Source organism: Rhinolophus sinicus, linkage group LG05 (genome assembly GCF_036562045.2).
Source record: "Rhinolophus sinicus isolate RSC01 linkage group LG05, ASM3656204v1, whole genome shotgun sequence".
In the NCBI taxonomy this organism is placed as follows: Eukaryota; Metazoa; Chordata; class Mammalia; order Chiroptera; family Rhinolophidae; genus Rhinolophus; species Rhinolophus sinicus.
In genome coordinates this window covers 129,152,231-129,176,570 of record NC_133755.1, presented here as the reverse complement: position 1 = coordinate 129,176,570, position 24,340 = coordinate 129,152,231, and the positions used below count along the sequence as shown (strand labels likewise).

Sequence of the window (24,340 nt, the reverse complement as noted above, 5' to 3'; positions counted from 1 at the left end):
CTGAATATGAGAATGGCTATGATTTGATGATCTATAGTCATATTCTTTCTAGAAGCAGGCGGGTTATTCGGTGCACTATCAAGTGATAGTATGTTGGCAGAGCCCATTTACTTCTTCACAATTTTAGTTTCTTTTTTAGGATGGTATACTGGAAGAGCAATTACGAATGTATCTTCACTGTTGTTTGACACTTTGTGATTTCTGGGAGCCAAACATCGCAGTTGTCACCATCCTATGGGAATATTATAGTAAGAATCTGGTGAGTAAATAGAGTATGAATTTGTTCCGGGAATTTGAAGAATTTAAACATGATATTTGAGGACTGTTATGGTTTAATTATGAATAGTTACAGATATTTCTTAAAAAGTTAATTTTTCGAAGTAGATTAGAGCAGCTCAAGAGTACTTTTATCTTTCACAAACATTGTCTATGGAGCATTGGCATAAAGAAACGAAGCATTTGGTATGCCTTTTCAGATTGAGAGTAGGCGAAGTAGCTGAAATTGTACCAGAAATATATATTTGTATATCCTCATTTATAAGTATTTCCTAACAATTATTGATTGCTTGCAACATATTGAAGAGTTAATGTTATCCTGAATAAGACACAGTTTTGGCATTTGAGTGACTTATAGGCTAGTGGGCAGATATTTTGTGGGAAAAGTTTATAACACTGTGGAACGCCAGAGAAGGGTGTATCTGACCCAGTGTATGGACTTATGGAAGACTTTATGAAATCATAATTTTTAAACCTGGCCTGGGAAATGAGTGGAATTTTCCAAATGCAGAAGCAAAAGAACATCCAGACAAAAGGAACAGTGTGAGCAAATACATGGAGACATGAAAAAACATGATCTGTTCCTACCATGTTAAATGGTTCTAAGTGATAAGTCTGAGATGACTGAAGAGACACAGGAAATAAGGAAAACAGAGAAGGTAATAGGGGGCTAATTATGAAGGGTTGAAGATAATGTGCAGTTGAATTATGATGTACGTAGGCAATATTTGTAAGTAAGAATGTGACAGGTATGTGCTTGAGGAAGTTTTTTCTGAAAATGGTATTCATAAAGTAGGTACAGATAATTTAGTAATGCAGTGTAGTAGTATAAGCAAATAATGCAGTAAGTGAGAACTACAGTACAACAATTGGTTTAGAAAGGAGAGGATAAATTTGGAAAATAAAAAATTTAAAGGTAGATTTAAAGAATTCAGTTACCTGTAGTGTGTGGAGATACGAGAAGATTTGAAATGTTTGGGTTTCTGGGTAAATAAATAGTGACCTCTTCAGTGAAGATAGAAATGAAAATGGAAAATTTATAAGTCAATTACAAGTTTAGGTTTGTACATCGCAGAGCTTCTTAAAAAATGAGAAAAATCCCTTTCTCTGAAGCTTAATGCCAGGCTGATTAGAGAAATGACCAAATCTAGTTCTGAGGCAGCATGTGTACAAGATGAGGCTAGATAAGTAAGTTGTCATAAGTGAAAGCGGGAAGGTATCAAAGTAAGCCGGAGCCATGGCAAAAGGACATGGGAGCCAGCTTAAAGGAGTTGCCATTGCCCAATGCTGTGTAAATTTGAGCATAAGAAAAAGTATTGACTGCTGTGGATTAAAACACATCAAATATGTTTAAATCCTTGAGCTTATGATGCTTTTAGAAAAGTTATCCTGAAAAAAAAAGTACCTCATCCTGAAAACTGTGAAAAAAGGAAAATATAAACTATATTTAGAGTAACCAAATTTCTGATGAACTAATTCAGAAGGATTGCTAGAAAATCAGTACTTTGTACATCTGATGAAATAAGGCATCTGGGCAGTGAGCATCAGTGGCTGCTAAAACTGTTAAGTAAACGCCTTGTGGGGATCACTGCAGTGTACAGAGCAGGCTGACGACAGGATCAACCCTAACATCCCAAAATGAATGACAGAACTTATGTGGCCTCTTTACTAATTGCAAAAGGAGTCACCCAGTACTACCCGTGAAAGATTCTTACCAAAAAACTTGACCTAAATGTGATCAGTCCTCTCGACACAGCTATCAATTTGTAGAAAAGATAGTAGATAAAAGAATACAGTAGGTAACATTAGGGAGATACAAGCAGTTAAGTCTAGAATATAGGAAATTCTACACAATAAATGGCAGGATATAAAAATAAATGGTATGACAAAGGTTGGGGAACTTAAAGAATAAAAGCTTTAAATGCAACGTATGGGTCTTGTTTGTACCCTAATTTGGACAAACCAACAACTGTTAAAAAGACATTTTGGGGGGATAAACCAGGAATTTGAATACCTCTTGATGTTCTATGCTTTTATGGAATTATTTTGGGGGAATATGTGGTAATGACTGTAACTTTTGTGATTAAGGTAAGTCAAACTTTTACTGAGCTAACTGGGATTTGCACTATTCCATTTTTATTTACTCAGGGACTTCACACTTGTTTGCTTTCTTTTTTTTTTTTTTTTTTTTTTTTTTCTTTTAGAATAGTTCCTTCAGTACTTCGTGGCATTCTTTAAAGGGCCTTACAAATATCATTAAGTCACCCTTGTGTATGCTAGAAATGGTGAAGACCTGCTGTTGTGATAAACAAGATTACAACCTGTATAAATCCAGAAGTAGTTACACCATTTTCCTTTGCATTTTGGCAAAAGTTGTTAAGAAAGCAATGAAGAACAATGGCCCTCATCCTTGGAAACAAGTCAAAGGAAGGTGTGTACCATATCTTTCTTTGTCATGATTGTCCATTGATATCTTTGGAGAAGTGTCACTGTTTGTGTTTTTTAAGTTAAACTTGTGCTTGGAGGTCTTTGTGGCTTACACATTTAAAATGTTTTCCTTAATGTGGGACTGCAAAATATGGAGCTTTTTGAGCCTGCCCATTTTTTATAGTAAGGAGCAAACCTATTATCTGTAACTGGAGGATTTTAATTTCTTATTTATCAGTCCTGAAGATTGAAATTTCACATATTAAATGCAAGGATATTAGACAACTGTTGTTTTCCTTGCCAAAATTAATTTTTATGTTATTATATAACTCATTGCATACATTTTATTAACAATTACAGAAGTAGAAAAACATCTCCAAATTTTACATTGGCGAATAATAGGTTTAACCTATAAACTTTGTGTGCTTTGAGCCCAGCAGTCCGACAAGCCCTGCATTCTGGAATGAAAACTAACCAGAGTGTAATAGAACCAAATAACTCTAATGTTCTCTTTGGGGAGTATGGCGTTTTCATTTCGGTGTGGTAAAATAAACTTTTGGTTACATTCATGTATTCTCTTTTTTTCGGGTTTTGTTTGTTACATGGGTATGATTTTTAATTGTCTTCCACGTCTTGCTTCCTTTGCCTCCTTGCCCTTTTTCTAGCCCTCTGATGCATACACTGCCACCTACCACTTGCTCAGCTTATGGGGTAGGAGTTCTCGCAGCAGAATACGTCTTATTCTAGGTGGGGATGTCTCAAGAATCACTAAATGAAATCCCTATATGATTCCCACAATGAATAATTCTTGGAAGGTTATAGTGATACAGTTCGGATTTTTTTATTTAGAATATACCTTTTTAAATGTCAATGGTAGCTACTTTGTTAAACCCCCAATAATTATGTGGCTCAAAAAGAAGTTTTTTTCTTTGTTGTATTTGCTGGTTTGTCTTCAAATCTTAAATCATTTTATGGAAAACAAAATACTCAGCGCTTTATTGCTAAAAGAAATCATTGGAATTCATTCAATAACAAGTTTGTTTATTAGAAAATACTAATATACCACGCACTATAGGGGCATGACGAAGGAGATAAAGATAAACAGATATTTACTTTCAGGTGCTTACCAGCTCTATTATTTACAAATAAAAGTTTGACTACTCATTAACATTAGTCATTTCTATCTTGAATACATTAATTATAGTAGTTTCAAAATTTAACAATTCTTAAGTAAGATTCAAGATGAATGATTTTCAATTCTCATCCCTTACGATGAAAGAAAAGTACATTACTATTAAAATTAAGTAGTATTGACAAAAAATTTTTAAATGGCTAGTCTTGGACGTTTGAACACTAACAATTTTTCTTTGTGAGTAAGTAAAAATAATTTTTCTAGCACTTTGATTTGTCTTAGGGTATAAATATGTAGCAAGAGCAAGTCTTACGAGTAGAGGGAGGAAGGGTTTAAGGAAAATTGTTATATGATATTGCCCTATTAAGATTTCTGTAAAGCACATCAAATTGTATTTGAAAGATTATATATTCTTTCCTATTTGTCAATTAAAATTTTTAAAGAAAGCTGATGAAGGACAAAATAAAAGGAAAAGTCATGTACTCTATGAAGAGAACATTTCTACTGTCCTTTGGGGAAAGCCACTGAATCCATTGATGCATTTACAGGTGATTGGCTGCATCATTGAGAAATTTGAAGGTAGTGGTATTTTGTTCATTTGTTTTCTAAGTAGACAAAGTGACCTGACAGCAGCACAATGAAGAAGTAGCTAAAAATTTAAAGTAATAAGTGTCATGACTATTGAGCGAAATGTTATTTTAAAAGATGGATTTTTTGTGAATGAAACAGTTTATTAAAGCAATTTTTTATGTTTTCCAGAATATATTCTAAATTCCATCAAAAGAGAATGGAAGAACTAACTGAAGTTGGTCTGCAGAACTTTTTCAACCTTTTTCTACTGTTAGCAGCTGTTGCAGATGTGGAAGATGTAGCAAGTCATGTTTTAGACCTCTTGAATTTCCTCAAGCCTGCTTTTAAAACGTCGTCTCTCATTTGGAAGGGTCAGGCGGCCTTCCTCTTGATGTACACCCAGAAAAATCTGGATATTGGTGCTTTGGCTGAGAAATTTTCAGGTGCTTTCCAGGAGAAAGCAAAGGAGTTCTTGGTATCTAAGAATGATGGAACGGGACAAAGACACACTCTCTGGATACTTCTTTCCATCTATATTGATGGTGTTCAAGAAGTGTTTGAGACTAGCCATTGCTTGCATGCTGCCCATGAAAAACTGCTTAATGATGGATTTAGTATGCTTCTCAGAGCTTGTCAAGAATCTGAACTCAGGACAGTATTGAACTTTCTACAAGCTGTTCTGGCCAGAATCAGGTATGTTTTGCAGTAATGTGTTAGCTTATTAATTTGTTTCATATCACCAATCATATATTGACTCTATGTTAAGGTTTTCCTTTTAACATCCTTATCAAATCCAAAAGTAGAGAGAAAAGTTGGTTTTACTGCTACATTAGCATAAATCAGTAGTTTTCAAACAGTAGTTCTTTAAAAGAAAGCTTATGTGCAAATACATAAAATTAAACTAAGCTCAGAGCAGTTCCTGATACAGTTCCAGAGCTGTGCCTTTTTACCTTTCCTTTCCTTTTTGCTTCTCCTAAAGGAGTATTATTATCTAGAGGAATGTTTCAGATATTCTAAGCAAAACCATGAGCTCATATCTGAGATGGCTTTGCTGAAATATTTATTATAATTTACTCCATCAGTTTAAGTTCCAAAGCTTTAGCTAGAGTTCCTGATCAGATAATCATCCCCTTATCCCCCAATGCATGCTGTATTAAAGCAGGAATCTTAAAGAACGCAAATTCTTTGGATGGGTGGATAGACGGATAAATAAGTGAATAACCAACTTCATTGGAAGAAGCTTACTAATTCTGGATCTTCTCCGTGAATTGTTTGTTTTTAGTCTGGTAGAGTTAGCAGATATTATACTTTCCCAAGTGTCAAATTCATTGTGAAATTCTTAAATAATTGGTAAGTAGTATTTCCCTAAACTTCCTGGGCAAAATTTCCATATTTCTGGTACCATTGTTGGTTAATTTATATTTTTCTGAATATACAAAATAAGACAGAAGAGGAGGTTGCCGATCTAAACCATCCTGGTGATAAGGAACTCCAGCCCCCCGAAAGGTATAGGGGCAAAAGAATAGAAAATGAAGCAGGGAGTATGGGCATCTTGGGAAAAAGCAGTTATGGGAACCAAGTTGCAGAATCCCTGTATCTTCTGCTTTTTCCATTAAAGATGGATAAGTCCCATTTAATCATCTTAACTATTGTATTGCTTCTTACAAAGGTTTTTTTTTTTTTTTTTTTTTTTTTTTTTTAAACAAAGATTCATATCCTACAAATACTATTAAATTTTTAGTTAGAAATTTGGGGGGATCTTTTTTTGTTAAATTTTTCTTTAAATTGCAAATATATTATTTGAATTAAAAGAAAAAAATGTGTTAGGTGACAAGTAAAGGTTCCTCTCTTCTTCTTTACCCTTTTATTCTCTAGTACAGTGGTTCTCAACTAGGGGTGAGTTTGTCTCTCTGCGGACATTTGGCAGTGTTTGGAGAAGTTGATTGTCACAACTGGGGCGGTGTTACTAGCATCTAGTGCATAGAGGTCAGGGATACTGCTAAACATCCTACGTATGCACAGGACAGCCCACATAACAAAGAATTGTCTGGTCCAGGCTTAGTGGTGCCGAGGTTGAAAACACTGCTCTAGTTCTCCACAAAAGTAAAATGGATTCTTACAGAACCTTCCAGACTTTTTTCCATTGTATAGGCTTAAAACACAAAATGGATAATCTTTGTTCTGCAGCCTCCTTTTTCACTTACTATTTTCTTGACAGCTTTCATGTTAGTATGTGGACACCTATCTAATTATTTTTAATAGCTTCTGTAGTGTTTAATTTCATTGATGTACTAAATTTAATTTAACCAGTCTCCCAATAATGGATATTTGTATTGTTTACCATTTTATATTATTACAAACACAGTTTTACTTCACATCTTTATGCATACATTCTCTGTGTACTCGTGAAAGTATATCCGTAGATTAATTCCTAAGAATGCATTGGTGTATGTGCATTTTAAATGTGGATGGACATTCCCAGATTTCCTACAGAAGAAATTTGGCACCAGTTTTTACTCTCCCTAATAGTGTATGAGAATGCTTCCTTTCACATTTTCACAGTAATGTCTGAGGTATATTCAGAAAACATGCATTCTGAGGTAAATATTAAGTACAGAAGTTTGTTAAAAATGTTAACAGAAACTTTGTAATAGGAACATGAGACTTATTTTGAAGGTTGGAGAGGCTTTCAAAATGAAAATACAAAGAAAACAGTAAAATAAGAAGTTATAAATTTGGAGATAATTAAATGAATGAAATCTGTAAACTGTTTGCAAACCTGAAAGTATTACCACTACTCATATACTTCCGAGTGTCTTTGCCTTTTATTTTTCCCACTAAGAGAAAAATAAAAGGGTGGTTGGTTGCTTACTGGGGCCTTTTGATTACTTTGTTTTTATAATTTTGCAAGTTACATATTTTTTTTAATGAGTCGTTACTTGGAAAAATTGAATCACAAAGGGTTGTGGAGACAAGTAAATCACATTTTATTTTTAATAATAATTTATTTTGCATTTATTAACACCATTGCTACCATCTAAATTTCACCTCTTGTAATAAAAACAGATATTTGCTCTTCAAATTCAGTTTAGTAGAAGTCCTTTAGCATTAAAGCCAGAGCTGTTTCAGGAGTGTTGAAAAATATTGCTTGTAAACTAGAAAGCATCTCTGTTAATCCACGAGGTTCACTATTCAGAAGAACGGAAGTAGGCATCAAGAGGGCGTAATGGGGACTTTCGATTATGTAAGTGAACGTAAGTTTACATTTGTACTAGGAATATCTTTTAACTAGAACTGGTTTGAGTTTATAGTTTGCTGTCATCTGGTTCAAGGAGCAAGAAGTGTTTTGCTGATCTCTAGGACTAACCTGTGAAAAAAGGACGCAGATGTTCATGTTGATAACATTTAATTCCTTGCACAAATGTTTATCTTTGGTTTTGTTTTATACTCTTCAACTATGATTTTTAAAAATTGCTATAAGTGAACATCAAATGATGTGTAACTTTTGTTCCCAAAATTATAGAGCAGTTTTAACAGAGGTTTGAGGTCAGTGTTTGACCAAGAGTGCAGGTTGTTATTATTGCTGTCATAGTTCAGGCACTGTCATCTTTTAAATTTCTGAAGCTTGTGCAGTAATTTGCACACAACTCTTCAATGAGACTGATTACAGTGTATAATAAGAGTCGCTGTAATTTGGATAGTTTAGCTTTATTCCATCAATCTTTAGCACGTCCGAGGAAGATATTGTCAGGACAAACTTACTTTTAGTTTGGGATCTTTTGAGGAAGGGCCCCAAAGATCGTTCAGGATTGTTTACCTTAAGAGCAAAGAAGGAAGGGAGGCAGGGAGCGGAAGCATGAGAAAAAGTCCTTTAGGTATTTGATCATAGAGATGTGTTCCTAATTTCTTAATCCAAAATCTAGAACTTCGTTGCATATCTTTTTATAGGAATCTTTTGGGTATGCTATAATATTATTACCATTAATATTATTAGAAAGTTCAAAGATATTTTGGGTAGTTGTTAAAAATTAAAGCATAGGCTTTCTTTCTGTTCTTTTTCTTTTTCTTTCTTTTAAGTTAAGAACACAGCTAAATTCCTTGAATTTTGGTTTAGATGAGAAAGATGAGTTACATAGATTGGTGATATTTATTCCTGGCTGTATCTCTGACAAGGGAAAGAATGAAATACTTTACTTCAGCAATCTCTTCTGTTTTCAGATTCAGGTGGGAATAAGGTACCAGTCTTTGCATAAATATGTGTGTAGGATGTGTAAGTGTATGTGTTGAATTGGGTAATAATTTTATAACTATTATAGGTAGAGAAATTATAGGTAGGCAGGAACTAAGATCACTGATTAAAGGGAGAAGAGGCTCCCTCTAGGCTGTTAAGAAATAATAACTTCATATGCCACTTTCTGCTAACTGGAGCTGATGGCTCACCAGAGCATCCTTTATTGCTGATTAAGTAGCATTATGAAAATACTGACTTGGTTATGTTAACTAAATGCCTCCGTATTTAAAATTTCGAATGTCAAACAGTTTTAGCAGTCATCTTTAACATTTTACATTACCTTTCTGGAATCACATTTCTAGTCTCACTTGCTATTATTGGAGGTTAATATAAAAATGCCAGTCTTTCATTTGTAGAGTTAGGTGTAGCCAAAAGCTTTTCTTTAATTATATCCATTCATGCTGCTATAGTTAAGGGTCTGTCAGCATTTCCATTTTAAACCTCCATTTTCAGGTTTTTATAATACAGCTATGAAAATTAGCTCTGGGCAAAAACTTGACATACAAGGCCTCGTGAGATTCTCCCTCCTCCCCATCCCCTTTTTCATTTTCACTGAAGTAAGGGTGAGTGATTTCAAAATGCCTTTTGGCATCTGCAAATATCATTTGGAGTTTAAAAAGAAACAATAAGTTTTCAGGCTTTGTACCTGTTTGTTCTACCACGTAAGGGATGTTGTGGACTTATGAATTTAAGCCAAATGGATATTGATCAACTGGCATCCTGTTTTGTATTAAACAAGAGCCTAGTTTCAAAGAAGTCTAAAGGCAGTTGAAAACATACCTAAAATGTTAAATGTTGAGGCTAAGAAATAGTTCAAAAGGGATTACCTTTTTTTGATACTTTATGTGCTCAAATACAACTCCTTAAAAGGTTAAAACTCTTTTCCTTGGCTTCAAAATACATTTTGAAAAAAGAAATATATATATATATATATATATATTTTTAAATCCCTTTTCTTCTCTTCCCATGAGCCTAGAAAGTTATCTGTTTTGTTATATATCTGTTTTGACTTTTGGGATGGGTAGGTGTGAGTATGTGCGCACGCTTGCACAAGAACTGTGTTTATTATTTCTCTCAAATATTTTCCATGCTCGATAGTTAAAGTTATTTTAACCTTTACTGGTATGGTATCATTTATTCTAAACAAAAAAATATTATACATCTTTTATTCAGTGAGAGAACTGGGGGTTGTCCAGGTAGGGAAGAAAGTAGTACAAAGGAAATAGTCTCGTGAGGGCCTACTACATGCCAAATAATTTACATGATTTTTCAGGAAAAATAGAAAGGATACTCTTGACAGCATGCATGCCTTTTCCACCTTTTGTTATTGGACGTACTATTGGTATGGATGGGTTACAGCTTTTAACTATTGAAGAATAGCTTATTACAAAACAAATTTGAAACTGGGGGATTTTTAAAATAATCGAATCATGAGTTATTTGCATATAGTTTGCTCAGTGTATTCTAGATTGCCTAGAATATCTGCTGATCTGCAGTTTTATTATCATATATATGACATGATTTGATGCAGATTTTGATTTGGTTTGATGCAAATTTTGGGGCAGTGTTTTAATAATTTTGGAGAGGGAGCTCATGAGTATGCTTCACAGAAAAATGTATTTCTAATTTTTCTTTGAAAAAATCAAATAGTTATGTTGCTTACTAGGAGTGATCCATATACCAGTTGTGGTTTCTTCAGAGAAAGCATAAGTATCCTAAGGGAATGTCGTATAAATCTTAGTATTTTGGGAATATATAAAATATAAAGATTTCTTTCATCATTAAATATTTCTTATCTCTTTCAACTGAGATTTTACATGTATGTTATGAGTATTTTAACCTCACTCTGTACTAGGCTTGAATTTTGCAAAGTGTGTTTACTGTATTTATAATATTTACTACATTTATATTTATATATAGTAAGCTCACTTTGTATTACATATGTATAAATTTATGCACTAATATAACCCACTTACCCTCTTAACTTAGGAATGTGCAGGTTTTTTGGCTACTTTGCGGAAGCATAGGTTATCTACTTAATATTTCATGTAAATAAATTAATATTTTGGTCATTTATTTACTCTCCAACTATGTTTGGTACAAAGATATGAATTCTCCTTGCATAAGTACAAAGCCAGTCTTTTAAAATATTGTAAGGGAAAACTTATGTGTCCAAATTTCAGCTTTATTGGTAAAATGAGGATAATAGCACATACCTCACTAGGTTATTTTGAGGATTAAATGCAATAGTGAATATAAAGTGGTTAGCACAGTGCCCAGCACCTTAGTAAGTGTTCAGTAAATGTTAGATGTCACTGTTATTATCATTACTATTACTTTCAGAAGAACCCATATTATAATCATTTCTTTATTCTACACTTTCTGCCTGTCAGTCTCATTGGACGTGTGTGTATGTGTTTGGACTTACCTTGCCGGTACTTAACCCATTCCTAATATAGTACCTTTAGCATAGAGGCCGTTCAATAAATGCTTTTTGAAGTGTAAATAAAACAGATTTCTTAAAAACAAAGTCAGGTTTGTAGGGAACATGAACTTTGCCTCACAATTAGAAATTGTGCTAGAAATTGTGATTCTCTGTTACTTAAAAGGTAAAGAGCTGCTGTAGAAAAAGAAAATATTTTTTTAAAGGTAGAAATGTGACATGTATGTATGTCCTTACTTTCTCTCTATATCAAGTTGCTTGAGAGAATTGTTTTTAAGGTCTTCTTTAAAGGATCTCCTTTATCAGGCCTCTTCTCACTACCCGTTTCTTAATTTTTAGACCACTATGAATGTTTGTCTAATCTCTCTACCTCCAGTGCCTTCCCTCCTTAGACCAGCTCTTTTTTTAACAGCTTTATTGAGATATATCACTTATACAATTCACTTGCTGACCAGCTTTATTAAGATATAATTCATGTACCATACAATTAATGGTTTCAGAGTATTCACAGTTGTACAACCATCACCACAATTTTAGAACAGTTTGTCACCCCAAAAAGAAACTCTGTACCCATGAGCAGTCACTCCCCATTTTCCCTGACCCAACCCCCCATCTCTAGCAACCACTAATCTACTTTCTGTTTCCATAGATTTGCCTGTTCCGGACCTCTCATATCAATGGAATCATACATGTTTGTCATCTTTTATGATAGTTTCTTTCACTTAGAATAATGATTTCAAGGTTTATCCATTTTGTGGCATGTATTGGTCCTGCATTTCTTTTTATTGCCAAACAATCCATTGTATGACTGTACCACATTGTATTCATCCATTCAATTAGTTGATGAACATTGGTTTGTTTCCACTTTGGGGCTATTAGGAATAATGTTGATATGAACTTTTATGTAAAAGTTTTGTGTGGACATATTTTTATTTTCCTTTGGTCTAAATTAATATTTAGGAGTAGAATTGCTGGGTCATATGGTAACACTTTTTAACCTTTGGAGGAAATGCCCAACTGTTTCCGGTGTACCATTTTAAATTCCCACCTGTAGTGTATAAGGATTGCAATGTCTCCACATCCTGGCCCATACTTGTTGTTACGTGTCTTTCTGACTGTAGTAATCTTGGTGGATGTAAGGTGGTATCTCGTTGTGGTTTTAATTTGCTTTTGCCTGGTGTTGGTCGTGTGCTTTTCATGTGCTTATTGATCGTTATGTCTTTTTTGGAAAAAATATCTATTTAAATCCTTTGCTCATTTTTAAATTGGATAGTTTGTCTTTTTGTTACTGAATTTTAAGAATTCTTTACATTTTTCTAGACAAGTCCCTCATCACATTCATGATTTGCAAATATTTTCTCCCATTTTATGGGTTGTCTTTTCACTTTCCTGATGTCCTTTGCAGTGTAAATTTTTTAAATTTTCATGAAATCCTATTTATTTTTTCTGTGGTTGCGCATACTCATCTCATACTCTCTTGCCACATTTCTCTTCTTGGAGAACAAGTCTGCGTATATCCTTCTGTGTTTTAACACTTTTCATGACATCCTAGTGGACACAGAAAATGTCAGATTCCTTATCATTGTCTTTAGAGTCATTCACAGTCTGGCTTTACCTATGTCTGCAACGTTTTCTTATGATTCCCCTTTACTTTAGTCAGATGGAACTACTAGTTCTCTAGAAATCTCCCAGCCTTTCTTACCTTTTTCAATATTTTTCTGTCAGAGCTAGTTGAGGGTTCAGGCCAGATCTGAGGACTGAATAAGCTGAAGTTATGCGATAACCAGTGACTAGAAAAGGGTTAAATAGAGGGAATGAAAGTAACAGTCAAGATCAGAAGTCAGACATGATCAGTGCTGGTCAGAGTAGGCACAGAGGTCGGGGGGCGGAGTACAGAAAAGGAAAAAAAAAAACCCAAACCCAGAACAAAAGACTGACTTAGAGGGATTTGGGGGAAGGAAACGGCGATTTTAGAAGTTAGAAGTATTTAGATCAGAGCTAGAGATGGAATCAGAGAGCATCATAAGTGGGAGGAGCCAGAATTCCAGACAGCAGTAGACAATTCCATAGCAGCAAGTTGTGCTTTTTGCCTCTGCTTCTTAAGGAACCTCTAGCAGTGTCTGAGAGTTGCCACTGTTCCAGCATATTCTACACACAGCAGAAGCTTTAGGGTCAATAAATCTGAGTTCAGATCACTCACTCCTCCACTTACCAGCGGGACAATCTTGAGAAGTCATTTAATCTTTTCTAAGCTTCAGCTGCATCTTTATAAAGTAATACCCACATTCTAGGCTTTCTGTGAGCACCTGCTTAGATCTCTGCTGTACATGCATACTAGCTACGTGTGACAATTTAAGTTAATGAATATCAAATGAAAAAGTCAACTCCTCCCTCACGTTAGTTACATATGAGGTTCTCAACAGCTGCTGTAGTGGACAGCAGATCTGCTGGACAGCACGGACTAAGAAGCTGCACCCATATCCAGGACATGGACCATAATAATCTCAATGCATGTTCATTTTCTTCATTTTATGTGAACAATATTATTCTTGATTACAAACTTCTCTTGAAACGAATACATGTCCGTGTGTCCCCAATCTTTTTTTAAAATTAAAGTTTATTGGGGTGACAGTGTCAAGTTACATAGGTTTCACAATCTTGAATAATCTCTCTTCTGTTTGAATTTCCTTAACACTTTCTAATGTCCTTTATTGCTTTCCGTGTTGTGTTCTAATTGTTTTTTACATAAGATACATTTTCATTAAATTATCATTTAACAAATCCAACTAATGTTTGTGAACATCTGTAATAGCACGCATTATTATAGGCACTTGGGTTGTATCAGCGAACCAGTTCACTACATCATATATGGTACGCACTCAGGTGTTTATTACATAAAAGATATACTGAGAAAATGGAGAAAGGTACTTTGGTGTTTATTCAAACCATCACCTTTTCACATTTCATATTTTACTATTTAAATTATTCAGCATTATTTGTTAATGATTATAACTTGTCCCCCAGTTTTACCTGCTTATCCAACAATTCTAGCCAATATCCAGCATGAAAGTAGACAGTAGTGTGTGTGCAGCCAGCCTGTAGATTTAATGCATAACCTGAATTTCACCTCCATGTTTATTGCTACCTAAACACCATGGGCAGAAGGAACCTCCAGAGAGATGACAGGAGTCCATTCTTCTCAATTAATGGAAAGATTTTTGGTGTTATTGAAAGATAAAACTTGTGTCTACTCTAGCTGAAATTTTTTGGACCACTTTTAGTATTTTATTTTGCCTCTCCCACTGAAATACGGGGAGTGAGTAGGCCTGTGAGATTTTTACCTTGCTTTTGAGAGTTTCAAGAACTTCTCCATCAAGGCTGAATCCACAGGAACACTTTGAATCTAAAAGTAGAGATCATCTGTATTTGGATTGGGTTAGAAGCGAGGTATTTGGAAAAGAGAACTGTAATAATGGAGTAGAGGAAATAATAAAATAATTTAATACAATGTCCCAGAATGAAAGAGTCCTTATTAAAAGGGCCTATTGAGTGACTCCAGCACAGCGTAAGATGCAGCAAGGCACATCTGTGTGAAATTTAAATTGTTGGGTACAAAGAAGAGGTACCAAAGTTTCCATAGACGTTTTAGTCTTCCCTACCTTTCTTTGTCATCTCATGTTGTATTTTCTGTGCCTCTATCTCATTATCTCCACTTATAATTTAGGTCAGATCTAATATTTGACCCTGATTCCCAATAATTACAAAATTAAAGAAATGACTAGAGCTTTATATTAGATTTTCTTTCCAAGAGTACTCCTATTTTCAAGAAGTAGGTGAAGGGGGCTTTATGGCTTCTGATTCACAGTTCTCAAAGTTACTAAAAATCTGCTTTTTTTTCTGAGATGAAATAATAAAGCCACCTCTCATCGTTAGAGAAGAAAAAGAGGGAAGGTAAGGGCAGAGAAAACACTTTCAAATAGAAATTGGGATGAAGAACATTGGGATTAAAGAACGAGGACAAAATAAATATACTCTGTAAAGGAAACATTTCATTCTTTTGAAAGTGGATCAGCTCAGTTGTTTAGGGAATAGAAGTGCCATGATTATTTTCTGTACCAACCACTGGAATGTTTCTCTTTAGCAAATGGTAATAAATCAAAAGATGTTGGGGTGAGACAGAAGCTACTTTCCTCAATCTTATTTATGGCCCTGTGGTTCCTTGTCTGCACCCCATGGCTCACCGTAGGTGTGGAGACCACCCAGACCTTTGAAGCTTTGGATGAAATTCAGCAATGAGTTTGTGAGAAGGCATTGCCACTGCGCTCTTTCATGGCACCACACAGTGCTATGTTTCTTAAACCAAAGACATGTTGTCATAATAAATACATTGAAGACTGGTAAATCCCAGTTGTGACAGGATTGCTAAAGTTAACTCTTTTCCAACTATAGAATGGGTAAAAACACCTGAAACTGTGATTTCAATAAGTGGACCCAGTCTAAAGAAATTCAGTGAGGTGAACTGTCATTGTGGCTTTGGTTATAAAGGGGAAATACTCAGAGAAGGCAAGTGAGGAAGCTATAATAATTGAAGCATTTATGTCTAATAAGTATAGTACAGTAAGTTACTAGATGTGTTTTTTAATGATGTGATGTGTCAGTGACGGAAGGAAACTGATCTCTTAATTATCCTGTTAATTTTTTGGATTACTAAGACCTCAGAAGGCACTATAAATTGTGGAAAAAGTAGATTCATTATAGTTTAAAAATATGTCTAGCCCCACCATCTTCTGGCGATTATCCTAAAGTTATTTTCCTTAAGATGTGTTTCTTAGAAAACATCAGAGTACATTTTTGTTTTATGCTAGGAATTTACTTTTGCCACCATATGGCCTATAAGGAACAATTCCTAACCTTTCTCCATCTACCTTGTAGAGAAGGTGAGTAATTGCTCTATTTCAAATTTTATTTATATTTTAACAATATTAAGAACAAATATAAAGAGTGAAACTAGCATTTGGAACTCTTAATTTCAATTGTTCCTTCTTTACCTTACAAGATATATATTTTTCTCTCTTTAGGATATCTCTTGTCAGATTTAAGGCTTATTTAAAATGAAAAGAAAGCGGGAGCAATTTTCTTTATTCCATTTCAGTCTCCTAAGGCCTGTTTCCCCCTGGTGAGCTCATAGCAACAGGGGGGTTTAAGGGAATTCAGCTTTCTGCAAATTAATGTCTCACATCATGAAAATTCAGGACTTTTTTTTTTTTTTTTATCTTGAAAAGTAATACAGTGAGTGCGAGTATTATTTCTTGCCAGCGGGTGGAAGATGAATGATTTTGTCACAGTTTTACTGCTTGATGAGCAGTGTCCTGAGGGTCAGGCTTAAGTCTGTGTCACTATGCTGCTCATTACTCTTGAGCTAAATAAGGGCTGATTGGATCTAAATTGCCTAGCACATGGGCCACAGATGAGCTCAGTGAGCAGGGGATGACCTGCTATTCAGTCTGGGAGTAACCCCGGTGTGCAAATGCAGCATTAGAACACCGTGGGAGAATGAGAGGCTACCGGCTGCTGCCAGCGAAAGAAATCGAAATGTAAAAACTCTTTGATGCTGTGATGTTAGAATTTGAAATGTAGGAAGTGACAGGTTGATGGTACTTATCAGCTTTGGCTGGATTAGAGAACAGTGTCATCTTGCTTATATAATGACAGAAGAATGAAGCCAGCAGCTACCCACAGTGCGGAGTTGAGCCACTGCTGGTGCCACAGCCAGTCGTTGCTGCCTCCTACTGGCAGTTTTCCTGGAAACCGGTAAAAGATAACGAAGAATAGAGCCTCCTCTGTAGACTTCCAGGAATTTGGAACGTTTTGGTCATGAAAAGTTGCCAGTGGTAGGATGCAAAGAAAATGGTATTTTAGAGCATACTTAATAGTAAGTTGCAACAACAACAAAAAAGCTCATTATTAGGAAATTGAGTGTTCCGGAATTTTCTAGTTAACCAAGAGTTAATCCATTTATGAAGTGAAACTACCCAGGGGAAGAAACCCCAGTATACTCTGCCTGGAATAGTGTTCTTTCAGGGGGCTCAGTTGGATTGGTTGACCTCTCAATTATGTATTTTTATCAATAACATCATTTTACTAACAGCTAATCTTCAAAATCTAACAACAGACTACCAACCACAGCGTTAGCACAGTTTGAAAGATACCTGATAAAAATACAAAGTGCAAAACTCCCATGATTATGTAGCTCATGCTGCATAAATCTCCCTCTTAGGAAGGGGGTGAGATGGAAGGAAAAGATTTCTTCCAGAAGTCAAATGATTTAAAAAAAGAAAAAACCCTATGATATGAGATCTCTTTTGTTTCATTTTATTTCTGCAGTTGTAATTTTTTTAAAAAAATCAATATTAGGCCATTGTATGTTTATGATATAAAATTTATAAAATGTAGACAGATTTTTTTTTAACTCACCATACTGCGAGAACTATTGATATTTTGTTATAACTTTATAGATTTGTCCTATTTATATACAATTTTAATACCAGAATTGGGGTTAGTGGCCCCAATATCAGAATTGGGGTTTAGTGGCCTACTTTTTTAACTTAATATATCATCAGTGACTTTTCGTATCAGTGACATCTACAACATTATTTTTGATGGCTTCTTGATATTTCATTGTGTGGATATACCATAGTTTACTTGACTATTTCTTATTAGTTAAAACTATACTGTTTTGAAATTTTCACCATCAGATACAAAAATGTGGTGAATGTCTTTATGTGTATCTTCGCAGGGTCCATGGATACTGTTGTGTAAATTGCACTGCCCAACTCCACAGGTGCCATTTATAACATTACAAATGAGGCTTTGATCTGTATGGACATGTTGGATTATATGTGGAAGATATATACGTGTGTGTGTGTGTGTGTGTGTGTGTGTGTGTTAATGATTTGGTTTAAAATATAGAATCTTAGATATAATTCTTTTCTAATAAAAATTGGGAGCCATGGTTTAATTATATCCAGGATTTATGCATACACATACACGTATATACATAATTACATCCTATAGAAGCAAATTTTTAACTAGTAGAAAACCTTAGACTAGAAAAATAAAAACTATTTTTCCTTTAGAACAAAACTGTAGTTCTGTATGTTGAAAACATAGTAATAGAAAACTTCTAGAGTTTGGGGTGAAATGACAGGTAATAGGGTTAATTACTTTTCATCTCAGAATTTTAAAAAAGAATTTTCCTGCATTTTCTTTAAGACCTTTTTTTCTTGCTGTTAATTACGAATATAAAGTAGTTTTTAATATAATTTCTAAAGCACTTGAAGGCTCTAGAGAGAGTTTTCAATGCATCTCTTTTTTATCTTCATATTATCAGAATTTTTGTATCATCTAAAGAATGTAAAAAGTACAAAAATGTAAAAATGTATGCTGAAGAAAATAAAGGTCACTTTCCTCCTAAACTCTCGTCTGCAAAGCCTTTGGAGAATATTTTTCTAAACTGCTATTGGTTCTTATTTTATTGACAGTGCTTTTTTTACCACCTCTCTTATTTTAATTGGGAAAAGTCAGATTTTACCTCAGAAATGTCTGCAACTTCAGTTTTTCGATGAGCGATCAAAGACATCTCTCTACACACACACATTGTGTAAGGTTGCATAGTATCTTGTTGTATAATAAACCCTAGTTTATTCAATCCCAGTGAACATTTAGGAGCTGTATATGATTTTAAGTTGGCTTGGTTCTTGTACCTATCTGATTTTCTAAGATTCTGGTTGAAAATTTGGGTTGCTCAGTTTATTTAACTGGAATATTAGTGGTAGGCAGTTCAGTTTTGTGTTATTAATATATCCAGCATCAAAACCAACAGAGCAAATTTTCACTGCAGTCATTTAATATGTGTGAATCATACGGAATAATTAATTTCTTTTGCTTATAGTAAAAAATATTACTATATTTTTCAAAAGTTTCCAAATGTGAATTTAATCCTGATTCTGCCACTGTCTTTCACTTTAATCTTCAGCAAGTCATGTAATTTCTTTGAACCTCAATTTTTCTAATCTGTAAAATGTGTATAATAATACATATTAAAGAGCTGATTTGAAAAATAAAAGATAATGTCAGGTGTCCAGTAGAGTACCTAGTGATGATTGCTTTCATTACTGCTTGTCCATCGGTTTCAGAGAAGTCAAGTGAAAGAATGTATTATAAGTAAATTTAAGATATAGAGTTTCCCACTCTAAATTAAGATATTTTAGTGCTCCATTCTGGATCAGTTCAGTGGTATTCCATGAAAAGAATACTATTTATCTTTGAAGTAAAAGCATAAATTATTCCTTTTTAATCATGTCTCTCCTCTTCCCCCCTTTTTCCTTATGGTTTAGAGAATTCTGGCTGTATTAATTTTGTGCCTGGTCATGAAACAGAAATGACTGTAGTTTTCAGTCAATACACTTTTATTGAGTGCCCAGTAAGTACCTTCTGTGGCCGACTTTGTGCTGGTGTTGAAGAAAAGAGAGATGCATAGAATCAGATCATTGCTCTCAAATGCTCCCCAGTTGTGGTGAGACAGACATACAAAGAAATAGATAGACAAATGTTAAAGAGACTCTTCTTTGTCATTTACAGAATTTTCTCTTAGGTTGCCCTATACAAAGTAAAGTATGTGATTATATGGTCATAAATCTGTCACACTATGTCACAAAGCTGATCGCTGACAGATGAAGTTGAAGGGAGATATTGTATGTGTTTAGCAGCTTGTGCTTGTATAAATAGCACCTCAAAAGTTTTAAGGTTGTTTTTCACATCTTTAACACATTCCCTCTATTAATAATGAAAATAATAACCCAGTCACTTGTAAACATATATAAGGTCTTTAGTGAATTGTTAATTACATTACTAGGTCATTGATGTATTTTTCTACAGTTCTTTGTTTTGACATTATTTATTTTTCTTCTATTCCCATTCTTTGAGACCTTAATATCCCCCCCACCCCACCCAACTACCACCACTTTTTAAATGTGTGGTAAACACTTGATCTTTTGAGCACAGTGTACTTTGATAATTTAATGTGGTAAAATAAAATCCAAAATCGATATGTAGTATTGCATTGTGCATTTTTAAAAGTTGATGTAAATGCTGTCATACCAGAGATGCTGCATACAGGTGTGCCTTTTTTTCTTTTAGTTTTATACTTTTGAGATGTACTGCTAAAGAATGTGTGCTTCAGGGAAATGAAGGATTTAGCCAAGAACAAGAAATATTTTGGGTTCAGGAAATGGACAATCCAGCATGAAATCGTACAGGGATAGAAGACAGTTTTACCCTGGCTCAGGCAACGACCATTCCAGGTTGAAATAGAATAATAATACTCTGTGGGAGGAAGGCCTCCAGGAAAAAAGTGGGGAAAGAAAAATTATTTTTCTAGTTCCAGGGGAAAATAAAGCAATTTCATGATAAAATAACTTTTTTTTTGAAGAGCCTATATATAACCTTGAATACGAATTGTTATAATGACCTCTCACTAAGTATAACCTTGTTTGTCTTTCAATATTAATTTTCCATAGCAAATTATATGCTAAATACATTGACCTTATGAACATCATGTATGTTTTACATATATTGAAATTTGCATTTTACATTATTTTTGGTTGTGTAGAAGTTTTAAGTGTTTTATATATATAAATGTAGAACTTACGGTGTAGTGGAAACCAGCTTTTAATGCCTCCAAGTTTTTATATCCACTCAGCCATTCTTTTCTGAATTCTGAAATATCTGACCATTTGTTTGATCATATAAATATGGAATTTCATATATTCTGAAAACCACTCATGTAAAATGGTAGGTGTTCTCCAGAATATAAGAAATTTCATGTATTGAGTCAAATACTGGTCCAGCCGTTATAGAATTACATTACAGTGGAAGTTTTGTAATAAGATGTAATCATATATTCCCTAATTTCCTGGAAGGCAAGTGTGTTTTGCCTAACTTAGAGATATTAAACATGGTTCAATCTCTCCATTGTTTTCCTATGGACTATTATGGTCATGTCTTATTTTGGCGGATGCTATTCTGCATTTATCATTTAGAATAGTGCTAGTAGGCACTAGGGGCTTACTTACATCATTTGTTTACATAAAATTTTTAAAACTTTGGACAGATGGTGTCTTAGTTTGTTCAGACTGCTGTAACAAAACACTACAGAATGAGTGGGTCACTTAAACAACAGAATTTTATTTTCTCAGTCTGAAGGCTGACAGTTTGAGATCAGTGTGCCAGCATGGTAGATTTCTAGTGAGAGCTCCGTTCCTAGCTTTAAGAGGGCTGCCTTCTCACTGTGCACTCACATGACCTTCCTTGTGTGCACATGGGGCTGGGGGCACTCGAGTGTCTCTTCCAATGACACTAATCCTATCGAATCTGGGCCCCACCCTTATTACCTCTTTTAACCTTTAATTACTTTAGAGTTCTCATACAGTCAGACTGAGGGTTAGGGCTTCAATATATGAATCTTATTGGGGGATACAATTCAGTCCATAGCGGGTGGGTATATTTATTCCTATTGGGATAATGTTGTGGGGGAGCCAAGAAGTCAATTAAATTTTCATATATATCCTTTGTCTTTTAGTCTCGTATGCCTTTTATTTTAGAATCATCTAAGTTAGAGAATCCTTTATTCACCCTGTAGTTTCTTTTAGTTCTTTTATTTATGTTTAATACAAAGTTTCAAAATTAAGAAAGTAGGTTAAAATTGCTGCCTGTTTACATTTGTCTATGGTCTTACATATTTAATATGTTCTATAGCTCCTCGAGTATTTATTACTGCAGTGTTTACATTAATTTTGGGAGAGAAATCACTGATTTGAGTTACATTTATTTGAAGAAGCAAATTGAGGTGGAATGTGAAGTGATAGGAAGTCTTTTTGTACCTAATTCAACCAGTGAGTCCAGTGGGACCTCGCTGAACCCCGTATTTCAGTTTTTTCATCTGATGGATAAAGGATTAGATTATTTCAGTGTTTCTAATGCTACCAATTATATATTGAATGCTTTAATAGTTTTAGGTAAATTTTCTTTTTAAAGTTGAGAAATGAAATGGAAATATAATTTATACAGCCAGCATAATTAAACTAAATTTTACTTAATGAGCTTTATTATGTCTTTTACTTATGTAGAGCTGGTTCCCCCGCCCCCCGCTTTATGTAACATGCACAAAATAAAAATACAAAAGAGAATGCTATGAAGGAAAGACTTTTCTTAAGCACCAACTTACAGTGCTACAACTACTGTCAAATATTTTGACTTTGGCCAGTAGTTGGTGATTTTTAGTTACACGTTAGAAAAAATAATGCAGTCAATAAATATTGAGGTGACCACTTTGTATGTGATATTTTATTAGGTAGAGGCATAACAACCAAGTACATATTAGTTCATTACTAAACAATGTATTTGTTGAGGGCTTCTTGTCTGCCAGGATCTTCACGCACTTTGAGTTCTCATTTCCCCATGCTTTAGCAGGGAAGAAAGATTTGAAGAGTTACAAACACTGTAAGTAAGTAGGTTGAATGGGGGAAGGGTAGATGAATACCTAGGCAGATATTTTTTGGATGTTTTATGTGGACTTGTCTTCTTACCTGGTGTTAGGTAGGACATGAGAGAGTCACCAGATATTCTCTAGTTGGAGCTACATGGTACCACACATCATTCCAAAACCATTAGTGGGATATTGTAGTAATTCGGTAAATGGCATCATTCAGTAACATTTATTGAGCTCTACTAGAGCGAAATACTTCTTTGTGTGCAAAAAGATATAGACTCTAACGGAAATTATTTTTTTAATAAACTACATGTATTACATGTAGTGTGGTTCAAAGTGAAAAACGTAATGAGTACTATAAGGTATTATGTAATTCTTCAGTTGGAGAAAGAGGGAAGAGAAGGGATGGGATGACAGAATTAGGAAAGAGATATGAAATAGGTGGCACTGGAGCTGGGTATTGTAGGAGAAGTAGAATTTACACTCGTAATAAAGAAGAAGACTACCAGAAGAAAGGATAGGAAAGGCCTCTTGAAAGACGTGGGATATAAGAATGGCCATTATATTAGTTGTTGAAGGAAGAGAGGGAAATACTAGGATAGGAGAGTGATCTGAGAACTGGAAGTTAGAAGGGGTTAAATGTTTTTAGGGGCTGATGAAAAAAGAGGATATGTGGTTTGTAGAAAGATGACACCAGATTATGAAGGGCTTTGAAATTAGGGCAAGAGTATAGACCTGGGTGAGGAGGAAATCAAGGTCTATAGGTTTTAAGTAGAGAGACAACATGAGAACAGTTCTTTAAATACATCATGTTCTCTTCTCCCCTGGCTGAATCATAAGCTCCTTGAGAAAAAGATATTACCTGGTACTTCTCTTAATCCCCCCATCTGAAATATGTCTTGATTCCCTCTCTGCCTGGAAAACTTATTTCCTTTCAGGTGTAAGTGAAATATGCAGTTTCCCCCACAAGGAATTTCCAGGCTCCCCAGGCAGAGCAAGGGGAAGGCTTCCTCCCTGGAGCACCCTGTACATACTTGTATCACCCACAGTGTTTATCACTTGAAATGTCATCGTCTGTCTTTGTCCATCTCCTTCACGAGAATGATACTTTTTGAAGGCACGGAATTTGTCTTATTTATGTTTTTATCTTCAGCACTAGGTATCCAGCTAAAGTGCCTGGCATATAGTGTGGCTTAGTAAGTCTTTGTTGAATGAATGAATGATAATTATATAGATGGTTCTGGCAGCAATATGATGGATTCAAAGGGAACTTGAGGCAAGGAAACTAGGTAGGAAACCATTGTGGTAAAATAGCCATTGTGGTAAAATTTTAAAAAATTAAAAGTAATTTCAAAAATACAGTATGGTAGGAAAGAGTTTTGAAGTCAAGACTGATTGGAAATAAAGGGAATAAAGGAAAGAGATGATCTGAGGACTCAGGCTGGTGCTTGCTATATAGTTAGGCAATAATATTTAAGCAACCTTTTGAGCAATTATGGAAATTTTAGATTTGGCTACTTCTTCCAGAGTGATAACATTTTTCATTAATCCTGTAGTCTGAGGTTTATCTCATTAGTGCTGTTGACTTCATACCATAAGGGTGTCAAAAAACTTTACTATCATGTCATTCGTGTGTTTCAGCCATGTAAACGC

General features: G+C 34.6%; 1 protein-coding gene across 3 annotated transcripts in view; it reads left to right on the top strand.

The window, feature by feature from the left end:
* The window catches only part of MMS22L (MMS22 like, DNA repair protein), a 115,971-nt gene that overhangs the window by 33,893 nt on the left and 57,738 nt on the right, over positions 1–24,340 (top strand). For all 3 annotated transcript variants that reach the window (XM_074333325.1, XM_019743388.2, XM_074333326.1), the window contains exons 12-14: positions 140–259; positions 2,481–2,707; positions 4,595–5,098. In XM_074333325.1, coding sequence (XP_074189426.1) covers positions 140–259; positions 2,481–2,707; positions 4,595–5,098 — 851 coding nt within the window. The remainder of the gene's footprint in view (positions 1–139; positions 260–2,480; positions 2,708–4,594; positions 5,099–24,340) is intronic.